Here is a 15,443-nt window from a genome sequence, read left to right on the forward strand (position 1 = left end):
TATCACCTTTTGTTGTTTACAAAACGTATCCGGGGGATTAAGAGTGTTATCTTCCCTCTCTCTCTTATTGCTATAAAACAATATCAACTTAGTCTTTACGGCCCATTTACGTGAGGTATACGCACTGCCACAGCAGGCAGCCGGGGAGCGAGGATACAGACTGGACTGGACAATATGTCTCAAAAGCAATATGCCTATATGGGGAACAAGGCAGGGATGTCCCCTGTCATCTTTGCTTTTTTCCATTGCAATTGAACCCCTGGCCTGTGAAGTCCGGCAGACCCTCCAGGGTTTGGGAATTCCTGTGGGTAATACAGAATATATAATTTTGCTGAATGCAGATGATGCCTTGGTCTACCTCCACCAGCCTGAAGTTTCGGTCCCAATCCTTCTGTGGGTGATGCGGGAATTCTGGGATATCTCGGGACTTTGAGTAAATGCTCAAAAATCAACAGTATTCCCGCTGGGCCTTTGAGCTAACCATCCAGTAGAAGTGCTGCCAGATCTTGGGCTCCGATGGGAGATAGTCAACTTTAAATACTTAGGTATTAATATTGCACATTATGAAAAGCAATTGTTTGACCTCAATGTGGGAGGGTTATTGCCGGGTTAAAATCATCCATACCATTTTGGAACTCCCTCCAACTATTCCTAATGGCGTAAATAGCACTTCTCGAAATGGTAGTACTCCCACGCTGTCTGTACGTAATGCAGGACACCTTCTATGAGCTCCCGCGAACAGTATTTGATAAGCTAGACAAATGTCACTTCTTTGGCAGGGTAGGAGATGTACGGTGAGTCTAGCTACCTTGAGGTCAGAGTGGTAGAAGAGGGACATGGAAGTTCCGGACTTTAAAATATATTATTATTCAGCACAACTACAATATGTGGTTCATTGTCTCAACAGCGATCCAAACTGGGACCCAAACTTGCTGGAGGAAACCCATCCCGGATAACTACTGAGGGAGATCCTAATGAAGGGTGCTAGGACTCCGCTGACTCGCCCCCATGTGATACAACACATGGGGAGAATATGGGAGAGAGGGGTCAGACTCATACTTAGAAGAGCCCCATCCATCTCAGACATTGATATATAGTTGCTGGTACCCTTCGCAGAAATCACACACACAATGGCTATAGATAAATGGCAGAAGGGTGGCTGCTTAATGTTATCTGACTTATACCCTGGGAATTGCTTTATTTCCTTGCAAGAGTTCCTAGAATCATTTAACTTGGGTACAAGCCAATTCCTACAATATACAAAGATTGCGGCAAATGCGAGACAAATTTGGGCCACCTTTTCCGGAGGCACCAGAGTGCACGCACACACTGGTTACATTGCTAGAGATGGCTGGAAGTCATAACTTAATGATGCATTTATACTGCGTTACGAGCTGATAAACAGTGGCAACCCCTCCGAATAGAGGATGTCTGGCACCGCCATGTTGATGATCCATTTTCTTAACGGGATTGGCTAAAAATGCATACAGGGGTTAAAAGAGTGTTGGTGAGTGCCCACTTTAAATTAATCCAATATAATTATATACACAAGACCTATTTCTCCCTCAAACGTGTACATGACATATACCCCACCAAAGACTCAAAGTGTCTGATGTCATTTGGAAACAGCTGATTTTTTGCACATGACCTCTCACTGCCCCGTAGTCTATCATTTTTGGGCCGAAATTTTGGATCAGCTGCGGGAAACCAGAGGCTGCAAGATTCCACAGCTGGTGAGGGTGTGTCTACTAGGTCTTCTCCCTGAGAATCCCAAAAAAAAGCTCAGTAGAAGATAATTTATTTTAGGCCTTCTTATTGCAAAAAAGCAACTTGCAATTAATTGGATAATTCCCTGCGCACCAGCTAGGGATACTTGGAAGAATGGGCAGGGGTGGAAGAGATACATATGAGGACAACACGAAGAGACCTTAAGGCACAAGAAACCCTAACAGCATGGGCGGAGATGACCTGGAGCCTAATCACCTATACACATTTCCAGAGAGGGGCCTTACGTCAGGGTTCCAGGACGCGTACATAAGACCCAGGGTAGCGAAGAGGGACATCCTCCTAAATGTCGGCTGGGTTTGGACCCATGGGAGTTATAAGGAATATAATGACTCTAAAAGGGACGGGATCTGTGGTGACAGTCACTTAAAGGTTACCTATCATGGAAGCTCAAGGGGGAGGGTAATCTTAGGGGGTTGAAATGTTACTTTTACAGTTCGGTCAACCAGACCTCGATAGACCGAGGGGGGAATTACCTGCAGGTCACGGAACGTTTGTGCTTGTGGTACTGTCTCCTAATGTATGATCCTTAACAACCTGTACATGGAATGTCTTCCTAATTTTGTTAAAATGAAAAAAAAGATTTTTAAAAAAAGGTTAGAGTTTCAGATGTACAAGGCAGGTTTTAGACAAATTGGTGAAAAGAAACTTTCCACTATCTAGAAAAGACAGCTCTGAAACGTGTATGACTTACCAGAAGTCTCCTCCAGCTATTGATGCCTTTGTCTTCCTGCTCAAATGTGTTGGTATTTGATCTATATCCAGTTTAAACCTATGTGATTTTGCATTTTTATGTTTTCCCTGATAGTTGAATGCAAGTATCTTTTTGAGGGTACATTGTTTGATGTGCTCCCTAGGCGTCTGGTAGAACATTTAATTGGCGTTACCAGAGTAGAGGAGAAGTAGTATTGCTCTACTCAGATTCACATTTCAGTAAAAGGACGCCAGCCAGCACGGAAGTTTGGACAGTAAGGGTTTCTGCTTACTAATACCATCCAGACAAAATACCTGATGGTAAAGACATACAGGTACCCTGCTGCAATCAGAGTCCTCGCCAGCTTTTTGTTCTTCTTGAGTATGTGGTGCGATAAGATTGGTCCCTGAGGCACTCAACATATCAGAGAAAGCTGCACCAAAAGCAGATAAGAGATCACGGATGGCCAGGCATCTATTGTCATATTAAAACAATCATAATTCAGAAATGAAAGAGTAGAAGTCCCTGACCTACAGTTTAAACTGACGCAAGGCTCATAGTTCTAGTTTATATGTGTGTGGCTGTCTGTTCTTTAAATGAATTGTTACAACCTTTTTTTCATTTTTCCAAAGATGGTACTTTACAACTAAGCATATTTTCCACATTCATGCTGGAATTTTTTTTCCAGCACTGCTTTGTATGTCTTCGTCCCAAGTTATGGGGGCTCTTCTTGTAAGAGAGAAGTGTGGATTCTCTTTTGAACAAGTTGACTGGATTGTAAGGTACATTTTTAGAACTTTAGCTAGACTAGTTTGATGGGGATTTACCAACATCAAATGATACGTTTTCATGTACGAGTACCCAGTGGGAGCATCATGTTTTTGCTGTTGACTATTTTAAGAGAAGTAGTAGACAATATTAAAGAAGACTTTTAATGAGGATGTGGTAGATTCAGGGTAGTGTGTGCTGGAGCAGTGTTTAACTTTTGCCAAAAGAGAGTGAAGCGATTAAAAGCGTGTTGGCCTTAAGTCATCAATATCAATTTAATATCAGCACTTTATTTTGCTTTCCTCCAACTTCTGAGTGTTACATGGACTAGGTGAGCTGTGCGGTTTAGCTCTTCGATGGCTTGTAACTGCTTGCAATTCAGAGACAGCGAGGCTAGGTCTTCGAGGCTAGTCACAGGTGATGCCTTTGATAAGTATCTTATCAAACTTGAGTTTAGCTTTTCCTTGGAAAGCTGAATTAGGAAGATGCAGAATCATGAAAGGGACAGCATTGTTTCTGAAGGACTCTGTTTTTGTGTTGGAATATACGGTCTTCGGGAAACATTAGTCCAGCATACTGCCCCCAGTGTCTGCAGGCATGGCACATTTAATAAATTATCCTAAAATTAACAAAGATTCTGCAATGAGGTGGTCCTAGAATTCGCATTCTCCCACTAAATATTAAAATGTTTAAGGTAGATGTGTTTTTTAATTGTAGCTTAATTAAAGTTGCCATAAGGTATGAACTGGCCAATGGGCGATAGTGTCCAGGTGAGAGTGGTGGTGATACCGATAATTCAGAGGACAGCTGGATATGTTCATCTTATCACTTTCTTTATTTCACTACCTTCCTGCTCTCTCCCTCCATCCCAACCAGTATCTTGCTCACTAGCCAACTGAACACCTTAAACATTCCTCAAAAAAAGAGACCAACACATCAGGAAAAGTACAAAATAGAAGCCATTTCTTTTTCCTCATTTATTTTTCTGCAATTTCGGAAGAAGCTCCTTAGAGTAAAAACAACAGATATGTACCGAGGGCAGCACGACTCTGCAATTTATAACACAAAATAAGTTACTAGCATGACTGCATGTAGTGAGGCTGGAGAAGAGGGGAAATAAATAAAGGACAAAGGGCGATAGAAACGTGTAGTAAGAGGGATGCAAGAGAGAGGTAAGGGCAATCCTAAAGAGTGTGAAATATTGAAAAGCTCTCCAATGTATGGGCAATTATCTACATTTATCCAGTTTCCTGTATCTATGAGCACGGGAGAAGCGTTGGTGCTTGTAAAGGCAAAGGTGAGCTTTCAGCCATTGATTGGAAAAACCCGAGACGAGCACCCCTTCCTTAGAACCGAGCCTGCTTGCTGTGGTAAATGAAAGATGCACAGTCCAACTGTGAAGGTAAGATTCTTTATTGTAAGTTCCTTCCAAGATATTAAGTATAGAAGTAAGACCCCACCAGGAGCCAGCTGTTAGCAGCTCAGCCTGAGATGACCAACTGCCACAGTAAGTTATAGAGAGGCACTGTGAGCCAGAGGGACAGCCAGGCATTCTATGATGTCACAGATATCATAGTACAGTCTATGCAGAGAAGAACAGTATCTTGTTTATCTTTCTTTTTATTCTTCTGTCATTCCCTAAGGAAAGAGGATGTGTAGTGAACTACTTCTCTGCTGTTCTTCACTGAATAGAATGTTCATGACATCATAGAATGCCTGGGTGACTCTCTGGTTCACAGTGCCTCTCTCTGGCTCACAGTGTCAGTTGATCAACTCAGGCTGAGCTGCTTAGAGCTTGCTCCTGGTGGGGTTTTACCTAAACTTCCTATCTTCTCCTACTCATCTATCCTAGAAGGAATCTACAATAAAGGATTATCTAACTATACAGCTGGACTGTGTATCTTCCTTTACTACACTTGCCAAGGTCCCAGTGATGTTGGGGTGGCTGCCTGACATGCCAGCACATCATGGATGCCACATGTACTGGCCATATGATTCTGGTTATGAAAACATCCCCAATAGAGAATTAGTAAAATAGTGTAGCCAAGCATGAATAAAGGAAATTGCACTGCCATGTGCAGACTGAAAATGGCAAGGATAGGATCCTTTGAACAAATGGTTCAGGGAAAGGTAATCTGGGGATAAGAGCCAGACAGACACTGCACACACCTGTAGCGACAAAAAAAAAACAGGCACAATCAGACTTAGGGAATCAGTCCCGTCTCCGGGCTTTAGGGTTAGCCTGCAGCTATCATGTAGCAGATGACTTCTGGCTGAGTAGAGGCCAATAAAGGTATGGAACTGCTCTGAGATAACTCCACATGGAATTGACAGTCAATTTTTGCTCAGACTGGCCTAGAGAGGAAATTGACTGACATACATCTTTGTTCTTTGCGGTACATTTACCCAACTTTTAAACAAGTATTTAGCTCATTCTTGCCCGATGACCATATTGGAAAAAGTTGTTGACAGTCAGTCAACACCGCATGGTGTCTTCCTTCTATATTTGTGAAATTTAAATATGTGGTGATGTGGAACATTTCTTAGGTTGTAAGTTATTCTGTACGCATTGTTTTGCTTTTATCTTCTGTTTTAGGCAGTTTGCCTTGTTATTACTGTGTGATGTAATCCCCGTTAATGCCCGGTGACCGCTGATCTAGGAGAGGTGTATACAGCAAGCGAAGCTAAGACATAATTGGGCGCAAGGGGCATTTAGATGCAGATTTGAATCTAGGAAAACACTTTGCCTAAAGAGAGTCGCAGAGAGAGTCTTATGAGTTGTCCACTGGGGGGTCTGGACAGGACTCGGCCTCAGCCACTTTAAAGGGAGTCATTAACTCAGGAGAACGAGGGAAGAAAGGAAATAAGGAGGGAAAGACGTACACGTTGGGGTAGGTACCTCTGGCTTCCATGCAGTCCATAAAAAAACAGATAACAATAAGTTACATTTCTCAATATATATAATATTTACAAATAGAATAATGGTGACTTTGAGTAGCTTAATGGATGAGGTTGGTTTTTGTGTTGTGTTTGTACAGTTTTAATGAGTCTGAGGTTTCACTTTGTATGCACCCACCCGCCTTCAAAGGAAGGTGTGTGTCAGATGCATCCTGGTCCTCTCTGGCTTGCCCAGCCCTACGTCCGTCCATTGCGGCTCAGCAGGGTGCAGACGCAGGCTGTGTTGATGCGGATCCAGCGCCAGCCCACCAGCTTCTCACTGTCCATGGTGAGGGCGCGCACATAGGACTGCTTGGGCTTGCACTCTGAGGTCCAGTGGCGCTTGTCCACCCCACGGCAGCCACTGGTGGTACTGCCTGAAGGATTGCACTTGGTCTCCCAGAAGTACTGCTTGAGTGGTCCAGTCAAGGTCTGAACCTCAGAGAGAACTGTCACTGTATTGCCGCGTATGTCTACAGCAGTGCGTTTGTCCGTAACCCAGATGTTCATGCTATCGCACACAGAAAGCTCCCCCCTCCGCGAGGGACTGATGTGGTCAGAGGGCTCAGCCCGCCTCACCCGGGAAGTCCTATTGGCCAGATCAGGATGGACGGATGGTTCCTCCATCAGGAACAAAAGTGGGGGGCCTGAGGGCTCCTGGCTTGAGAGGGTGACCCGGGGAGAATAGAAGTCCCACTCTGGGTGAGTCATGTCCGGGTATTTTGGGTCAAAGTCTTGAAGCATTCCATCCAGATGAAGCACAGCAGTTGGGTTTGTGTCGTTTTTGGTAGCAGCAGTGCCATTGAGAAATTTCCGGGGGCCATACTCTTGGGGTGCGTCCTGAGTCTGGAGGGGGGCAGCGCTGATGGCACAGAGGTACGAGATCACCATGGCATAGAGGCGGACGATCATTACTTAATCCACCTCGGACAGCTAAAGAAAAGCAAAAAACAGGCACATGGTTAAACAACATCCAAATAGCCAAAAGGTCAAATTAAAAATAAGGCAGACAGGGTTAAGGCAGTCATTTTAATTAACCAAGAGAAGACCATACCAACACAGGGGAACATAACTAAATTAGCAGCATTGGCTGAGTTTGATTGTGAGATTCAAAGTCAAATTCCTCTAGACAGATAATCAAGGGCTTTCTTTAGTCTTTAATTTTGATCCTGAATGTAATCTTTTCTCTTTAACATTGAAGTACACTATGGGGAAGTAGGAGCTGCATCTTCTCTGTACCTTCTTTCAGTGCTGTGTGATGTGCTGTCAGTAATCCGTGATATCACCTTCGCTCTTAAACCTGCAGGAGCAGTCACCAGGAAGCACCTCTATGCTACAGCAGCAAAGGCAATGAAGGTTCACCCTGCAAGGCAAAAGCTGCTGCCCCTATTGTTTTTTTTTTATAAAGAAAGCTCCTGTAGGTCTCCCGAACGTAAACCCAGAAGACATCACAGATTACTCACAATAAACTAACATGTTGCACAAGATGGCATCGCCCATAAGATCCTCCTGCTTTCTATCCTGGAGAATTGTGAAGATGAAAGCAGCACAGGAAGAACCGCTCTGGACAAAAGCTCGATCGCTTTATTTGTGCATAGAAAGGAATCTTGTTCCTCGGCGACACAAAGCTGGCTAAGCCCGGGCAGGGCTCCTTTGTCTCCTTGTGAATAATCTGCCCAGACATAGATAATTGGCGCAATTCTGCCAAATGCTGTTCTACACAGGCCTTTTTGTGCTTGGGTGGACTACAAAGGAAGTGAGAGGCAGGTTATGTGGTTCAGTTTTACACAGATAGCGATCTACCAATGGATGAAAAGCCCCAGCTCCCCTCCCAGGAAGGCAGCACCAAGGCGGAGGGACAATGTGTGCTAAGAGCTTAGCACAATGTACTGGGACTTTAGTTGCTTGGAAGGGCGCGCTGTGGAGAAGAAGGGAGTTGAGGATTGTTGTGGGTCACCACAAACTCACTGGGCCTAGGACAGTCTCTCATTGTGCCAGCATAGCCTGACAACCCAAAGGCCCTTTCTAGCATGCTCTTCTTGTACTTGCATGTCTACTAACCTTAACAACTCCTTAACATATTTCCCTCTAAACTTTCTCCCCCACTCAGTCCATCGTTATAATTTTTGGGGTCACTGCCAGACGGATTTTGGGCCTCCTGTTTGGAACCAGTTTGAATATTATTGCCGAATTTCTACTCATTTAGGCCTGCAAAATATATATATAGGAAAAGTATTTTTGTTTTGAAAATAACTTTGGCACCCTGTGACAAATATGCACAAATGTTTCAAAATTAGTACGACGCTCAGTTCACCTACTGTGTTGAAGGTTTCGGAGTGATTCGGCAAGAATGGGCTGAGAAAAAGGGGGGGTCCTAAAACGCTTTTTCCTCATGCAATTTCCCGTAGGGATTTTGAAAATGACTGCAGCCCGAACTGCTGGATGGAATTACACCAAATTTGGCAGAAAGGTAGGTCTTGGTTCAGAAAGTGACCTTTTTGTTATTTGGTGTAAATCTTGTTCAGTAGTTTTGGGGATATTAAAGGAAAAAGAAATATAGATATATAGAAATGCGGACCCTCAGCAGATCCACTGCTCCAAGCACCACAGTAAGGCCCTGATTGGCTAGCTGCAACCTGAGATGAAAGTTGCAGCCGCCATTTTATTTGTTAGGAAACGGTCCCTGGGGCTGAACAGTAGCGTGTAAAACACAGATAAAGGGGTAAGGGCAGAGGATTCCTGACCCCATATTTCTATAGCAGAGGTAGCAAAAGTAGATATGTTAGGTAAGAAGTCGCCTAAAAACATATTGTTTCCGACATGCAAGATCCCCAGAGCACATGCGGCGCTCAGCGCTGGCTCGTGTAACTCCGCGAATTAAAAAAAAATATATATATATATATTCACACACCCACTCACAGGCTAACTCTGACACTCTCACACCCTCTCACAGATCCAGAGAGGCACTCAAAAAATACCCACTCACAGACCGAAATAGTCACTCTCATACCCACAGACACTCACACAGCCACTCTCAGACTCACTCACACACTCTCACGCACCCACAGGCCTAGAGAGACACTCAAAAACAACCATTCACAGACCGACACAGACACTCACACAGCCAGTCACACACCCACACAGCCACTCACACACCCACTCACAGACTAATTCAGATACTCTCACATCCACTCACAAGCCCAGAGACACTAAAAAACACCCACATACATACCAACAGACACACACACCAAGTCACACATCCACAAAACCATTCACACACCCACTCACAGACCCACACAGCCACTTACACACCCACTGACCAATCTATACAGCCACTCACACACCCACTTCAAATGTTAAAGTTATGAAATGAAATTAAAAAACCTTCAACATTTAAAAAAAACAAAGGTTACAGGGATGTTATAGTTAGGAAATAACATTAAAAAATACTTAGAAATACAGTGAAAAAATGGAGGTTACAAGGACGTTATAGTTAGGAAATAGAATTTTAAAAACCTTGAAAATTCATTGAAAAAAACAAAGTTAATTGGGGCATTATAGTTAGGCTCAGATTTCACATGAACAAAACCATGGATATTCAGCAGTTTTAGTAACCTGAGCTAACTATACCTTGTGGCCTCGCAATGCACTGCTTATGACCTCACAGATTGCATTACATCATCCAGTCAGTGTAAGTATTTTGTAAACATTTCTGAGACTTAAATATTTATATTAAGCTACTGCATAAGTTAAATTACTATTCTTTCTGTACTACTAATGAATGATACTTTTTCTAACATATGTCAGATGAGTGGCTGTGTGACTGTATCAGTGTGTGAATGGGTGTCTGTATGGGTGTGTGGCTATATGGATCTGTCAGTGGGTGTGTGACTGGCTGTACCGGTCTGTCAGTGGGTATGTGAGTGGCTGTGTAGGTCTGTGAATGGGTTTGTGAATGGCTTTCTGGGTGTGTGAGTGTTTGTATGGGCGCTTGAGAGGTTGTATAGGTGTGTAAGTTGGTGTCTGAGTAGCTGTGTGGGTGTATGAATGCTTGAATGGGTGTGTGAGTGATTGTATGGGTGTATGAGTGGTTGTGCGGGTGTGGAAGTGGTTGTGTGAGAGGTTGTGTGGGTGTGTAAGTGGGTGTGTGAGTGACTTTATGGGTCTGTGAGTGGTTGTGTGGGTGTTGAATTGGGTGTGTGAGTGCTTGTATGGGACTGTGGGTAGTTTTGTTTGTGTGTGAGTGGGTACATAGCTGGGTTTGGTGGCTTAGTGAACTTATACATACACTTTAGGGTTCTGTGTTCGCCTCAAGCTCACAGGTTCAAATTCAGGTGTGTCCATACAGCCTTTCATCCTTCTGAGGTCAATAAAATGAGTACCATTGAGTTGGGTAACAATAAACATCAGTTATTCAGCGTCAAGAGGCCTACGGGTGAACGTGCACGTTACAAATACGTATTATGTTATTATGCGAGAGTGGGTTTGTGACTCGTATGGGTGTGTGAGTGCGTGTGTGAGTGTTGTAGGGGTGTGAGAATCGGTGTGTGTGTTGTTTTGTGGGTCTGTGAGCAGGTATGTGAGTGGTTCTGTGGATGATGTCATCAGTGATGTCATTTGAGATGTCATCAGTGATGTCACTGACCATGTCATGAATGATGTAATCTGTGAGGTCATAAGCAGTGCATTGCGGGGCTGTAAGTTATAGTTAGCTCAGGTAACTATAGCTGCTGAATTTATATGATTTTGTGTGTGTGTTAAATATGAATCTAACTATAACGTCCCTGTAACCTTTTTTGTGTGAATTTATAAGGATTTTTTAAATTCTATTTCCTAACTATAACGCCCTTGTTACCTTTGTTTTTTTCAGTGACTATATATTGGGGGCCATTTAAAAGGTGAGACCGAGTCAGAAGTTGAGGTAGTGAGGTTGTGATAAAATAAAAAAATCAACAAAGGTAAGATAAAGTGAGAGAAATATTACATTACCAGGGGGTCCCTTGTAAGGTAGCAACCCTGTGCATTTGCCCTCTTTTCCCAAGCCTTAAAACACCTCTGTCCCACTATCTGTTCCCTTCTTTCTAGCACTGGTCTTCCTCTCCTCTTCTGCCTCCTAACCGTTTTCCAGCCTTTAGCATTGCTCATTTCCTCCTTACAACGACCCCTGAATCAATCTTTCCTCACAATGAAAGACTTAAACATTCACCCACAAACTGCATTCACATTCTGCTCTCCTTATGCTCCCTCATTACTTCTGCCCTTTCCCTTCCGTAATGTTAAGTCCACCACCACTACACCCTAACAATATCCATCTCGACCACTGCATCCATTAACTCATTTCATTTCATCAACTTTTATTCGATTATAGGCTTGTATAATCATAAAAAGTACATTTAAAACAGGGAAATATAACATAGTCAAAAGGAAAAAAGTCAATGTGCAAATGATCACAGAACTGGCATCGCTATACCGAACAAAAGATGTCAAAGCGGGTTACTGTTATAGAAGTGAATCAAGTTTAGAAGTTGACTTTGCGACGAGTTGATATTACAATTTTAAGAAAGGTCGCTATCATTTTTGCTTCATGCGGGGATTTCGGGGATTGTAAGTGAGAAAGTGCTGAATGTGATTGTCTAAGACCGCTTGAGCGGAGGAGGGGCAAAATCCATGTTTTCCTTGCTAGTCTGTAGTACTTGCAGAAAAGGACAACATGTATCGTTGATTGTTCAGAGACTCCGTCGCAGGGGCAACTCGTCAATTTTCTGGACCAGTTCTTCATTTCTGGAAATGAGACCAGACGGAAAAAAAGATTGAACCGGAGTCTTGTGATTAAAAACTTTTCATAGTTTGAGAGGAAGTATGTCAGGTATGGCTGTATGAGTTTCCCTGTCTGCAATATGCGAGATTTTTCATTATGTTTTTTGGTAATCTCAGTTTGGTTGCGGAGTTCCCTTAAGTGGCCCATACATAGTTCCTTCAAATGTTTCTTCGAGATATCTTCTATTGAAGGGGGTTCGAGGAAGTAGTGCTCGCAGTCAAGGTCTAGAAAGAATTTGTGAATGTAATTGAGCCAAAGTATTTTTTTCCAGTACGCTAGGCCGAGACATTCAGTGATGAGGGAACGGGTGATGTGACTTTCGGGGTTACACCATATACGCTGCCACAGTAGAATGGGCTGGCATCGTATGGTGTCGGTCATATATTCCATACCCAGTTCCCGATGTGAGGCTAGGATCGGGGAGCTTTGGGGGAGAGCTAGGATGTATTTGATAACAGCGTTCTCCGTAACCTGGAGTTGGTCGATACATCCATGGCCCCAGATGCCTGCTCCGTACGTGGCCACACTGTGGCATTTTGCATAGTATATCGTTAATAGTTCCGCTGGAGCTGGTTTGCCTAGTTTCCTTGAAAACGCACTTAATGCTGATACTGCGCGACGGAAACTGAGGTTTCTAGCTTCCACTGTCTTACTCCAGATCATTGTGTCTTCCACTAAAATGCCCAGGTATGGGTACACCGATGTTTTTTCTAGTCTACTGTTGTTAATGGATATGGGCTTGGAGACTCTTGGTCTTGGTCCGATGGTCATTGTGAAAGTTTTTTTAATATTAACTTTCAATCCCAGGGAGTCCATGAAAGTCACATATTTATTTAGCTGTCGCTGGAGTTGGTTGGATGTCCGTGCCAGGATGACAGAGTCGTCGGCATATAGGAGGATTGGTATCGGGCGATGGTCTATCTGCGGGAGGTCCAGGCTCCCTTCCAGCATGGCCTGTTCGAGCCCGTTTGTGTATAAATTGAACAGGAAGGGAGCCAGCACGCACCCCTGCCTTACTCCTCGTGATATTTTAAAGGGACGTGATAGTTCGCCGCCAATGCCAAAACGAACTCGACCTTCTGCGTTGGTATATAGCTCTCTCAGGAAGGCTAGTATGGGAGGGTCCACTCCGAGGTTTTCCAGGATCTGCCATAGCTTTGCATGCTGTACGCAATCGAAAGCCGCGCTTAGGTCTACATAGACCAGATACATGTTACCTCCTTTAGCGCGTGTGTACTTTCCAGCCAGAAGGACGAGGTTTAGGGCCTGTTCCACCGTTCCGAGCCCCTTCTGGAAACCATATTGCAGGTCAGTGATGATGTTATTCTCCCGGGCCCATGATTGTAGTCGGTCCAGGAGTATTCGACCTGCAATCTTGCCCGTGGAGTCCAGAAGGGAGATCGGTCGGTAGCACGCGGGGTCGTTGCGGTCCCCTTTCTTAAAGATGGGCAGTAATGTAGATGTGGACCATGATTGGAAGAGACCGGTTTCGGCAACTGCTGCCATTACCCGTGTGATTATTATTGACCAATAATCAACATTGTGTAGGAACAAGTCCATGGGAACCCCGTCTGGGCCGGGGGCCTTGCCAGGTTTTGAGGCCTTGATTGCCTTTCTGACCTCGTTGAGGGTAAAACGTAGCCTAATGGGATAGGTATTTCTCTTGGCTGTTTCAGAGTCTTGTGTTTGAATTGTTTGAGCAGCACCCGTTGGTATTGCAAAGATTTTTGTAAAGTGGGAGACCCAGTCGTCCTCAGTTATTGCCACATCAAGGTGGTTTGGGTCGGTGATGTTAGCCAGAAAGGGTGATCTTATGGTCTGCCAGAAAGCAGTGCTATCTTTCTTTGCTGCACTGTCGTGTAGTTGAAGCCATAGATCTTGCTTTATCTGCTTTTTGCGATTTTTCCGGGCGATATTATAGATTTTTCTCTGTTGTGAGATTATTTGGAGATCCCTCGGTTTCTCTCTTAGGGCTTCTTTAAGGGATGTAAGGGTCTTTCGGCAGTCAGTGTCAAACCATCTCGTGGTAGGAAGTCTTGGCTTGTTTTTAGTGTTTATGAATAGCTCGTCCCTTATTGATTCCTGGATGTTATAAAAGGAGGTGATAATTATTTCTGGGGATGCCTCGGGGGACAAACAGTTCGTTAGCCAGAGATGCGTTTTTTCGAGGACCCTTTGTGTTATCTCTTCTGGGTCGATCTTTGACCATTTAATTGCGTAGCCATTCGTCTTCCTCATGGCCAGCGATTGTTGGTCAAGGGAGCTGGCTTTTGCAGAGAGTGTTCCAGCTTTTTTCATGAGGATTTCCACACTAAGAGGATAATGGTCACTGATTGGATTAGACCCTATTTTATAGTTTTTTAGTTGCCCATTATAGGAGTTTGAAGCTAAAATATAGTCGATGGTAGACAGAGAGCCTCGCCCGTGAAAGGTGGGTAGAAAATCCTGCACCGGGTTGACTAGTTCGTTAGCAAAGTCAAGGTCTAGGGTGAAGAGGATTTCATTTAGTTTGTTACCACCCAACGTGTGCACAAAGTGGGGAATGGGATTTCCAAGTTCGTTCTGGAGCCCACAGTTCCCATTTTTGTAATTTGGGCACAATGATAAATTAAAGTCACCTCCCCAGATGTAGTTGAGTATGGAATTGGGATTTGTCTTCTGAAGTAAAAGTAAGTATGCCGCTATTTCGTCTAGGTATGAGCAGCATTCCAGAGTACCGGTGTTATTATAGTAATTTATGAATACATATAAGTTTTTCTTTGATTCCGTTGGTTGTGTGACTTGAATGATTTGAAAGATGTGTGTTTCCTTTAATAGTTTTACAGTGAGTGGAACAGTATTAGAAAAATAGATCGTAAGTCCACCTTTTGGTCTTCCCATAGTACTAGGTACTGCTTTGGTGAAGAATGTTTTGTAGCCCGCTAAATGAAGTGGAGTTGTGCGCCAGGTCTCTTGTAGGCACAGAATTTGTTTGCTCCTTGCTGTGTCGAGCCATGAGGGACAGGTTATTTTTGTTGTTAAACCTGCAACGTTCCAGTAGGCAATGGCTAGGCTCAGAGTTGGTAGTTCCTTCGCAGTTGCGAGTGTTGTCGGGTTGTTGATATTCGCTGAGGCTTGTTGGACGCGTATTCCCAAGTTGATATCACGTTCTGCCCGAGGGATGTTTGGTGGAAGCTTTTTTGAGTGTAGAGATAGTACCTCGGACTTTGGAGATGTTGCATGCTGCTTGGAGATTGCTAATTGTGACCTGATATCAAATATTTGTTTACTAAGTTTGTCCCGAGTTGGTCAGTCGACCATTTCGAGACAATCGAAACGGTTTTGGGTTGGAAAGCCCTGCCATCCTTCGTAGGTTTGGCAGGGTCCGTCCTGCCAATATGGCCTCTGGCGTTCTCTGGGCCTTTCTCTTGGTCCGCCCCTAGCTGTATGGTCATAAGGGTT

At 43.9% G+C, this 15,443-nt stretch overlaps 1 protein-coding gene across 1 annotated transcript in view; it reads right to left on the reverse strand.

The window, feature by feature from the left end:
• Nucleotides 1-4,216: 4,216 nt before the first annotated feature.
• Nucleotides 4,217-15,443, reverse strand: part of NTF4 (neurotrophin 4) — a 148,151-nt gene continuing 136,924 nt past the window's right edge. The window contains exon 2 of the mRNA XM_078655156.1: nucleotides 4,217-7,117. Coding sequence (XP_078511282.1) covers nucleotides 6,383-7,096 — 714 coding nt within the window. The 5' untranslated portion in view covers nucleotides 7,097-7,117 and the 3' untranslated portion in view covers nucleotides 4,217-6,382. The remainder of the gene's footprint in view (nucleotides 7,118-15,443) is intronic.

This window comes from Lissotriton helveticus, chromosome 7, assembly GCF_964261635.1.
Source record: "Lissotriton helveticus chromosome 7, aLisHel1.1, whole genome shotgun sequence".
Lineage (NCBI taxonomy): Eukaryota > Metazoa > Chordata > Amphibia > Caudata > Salamandridae > Lissotriton > Lissotriton helveticus.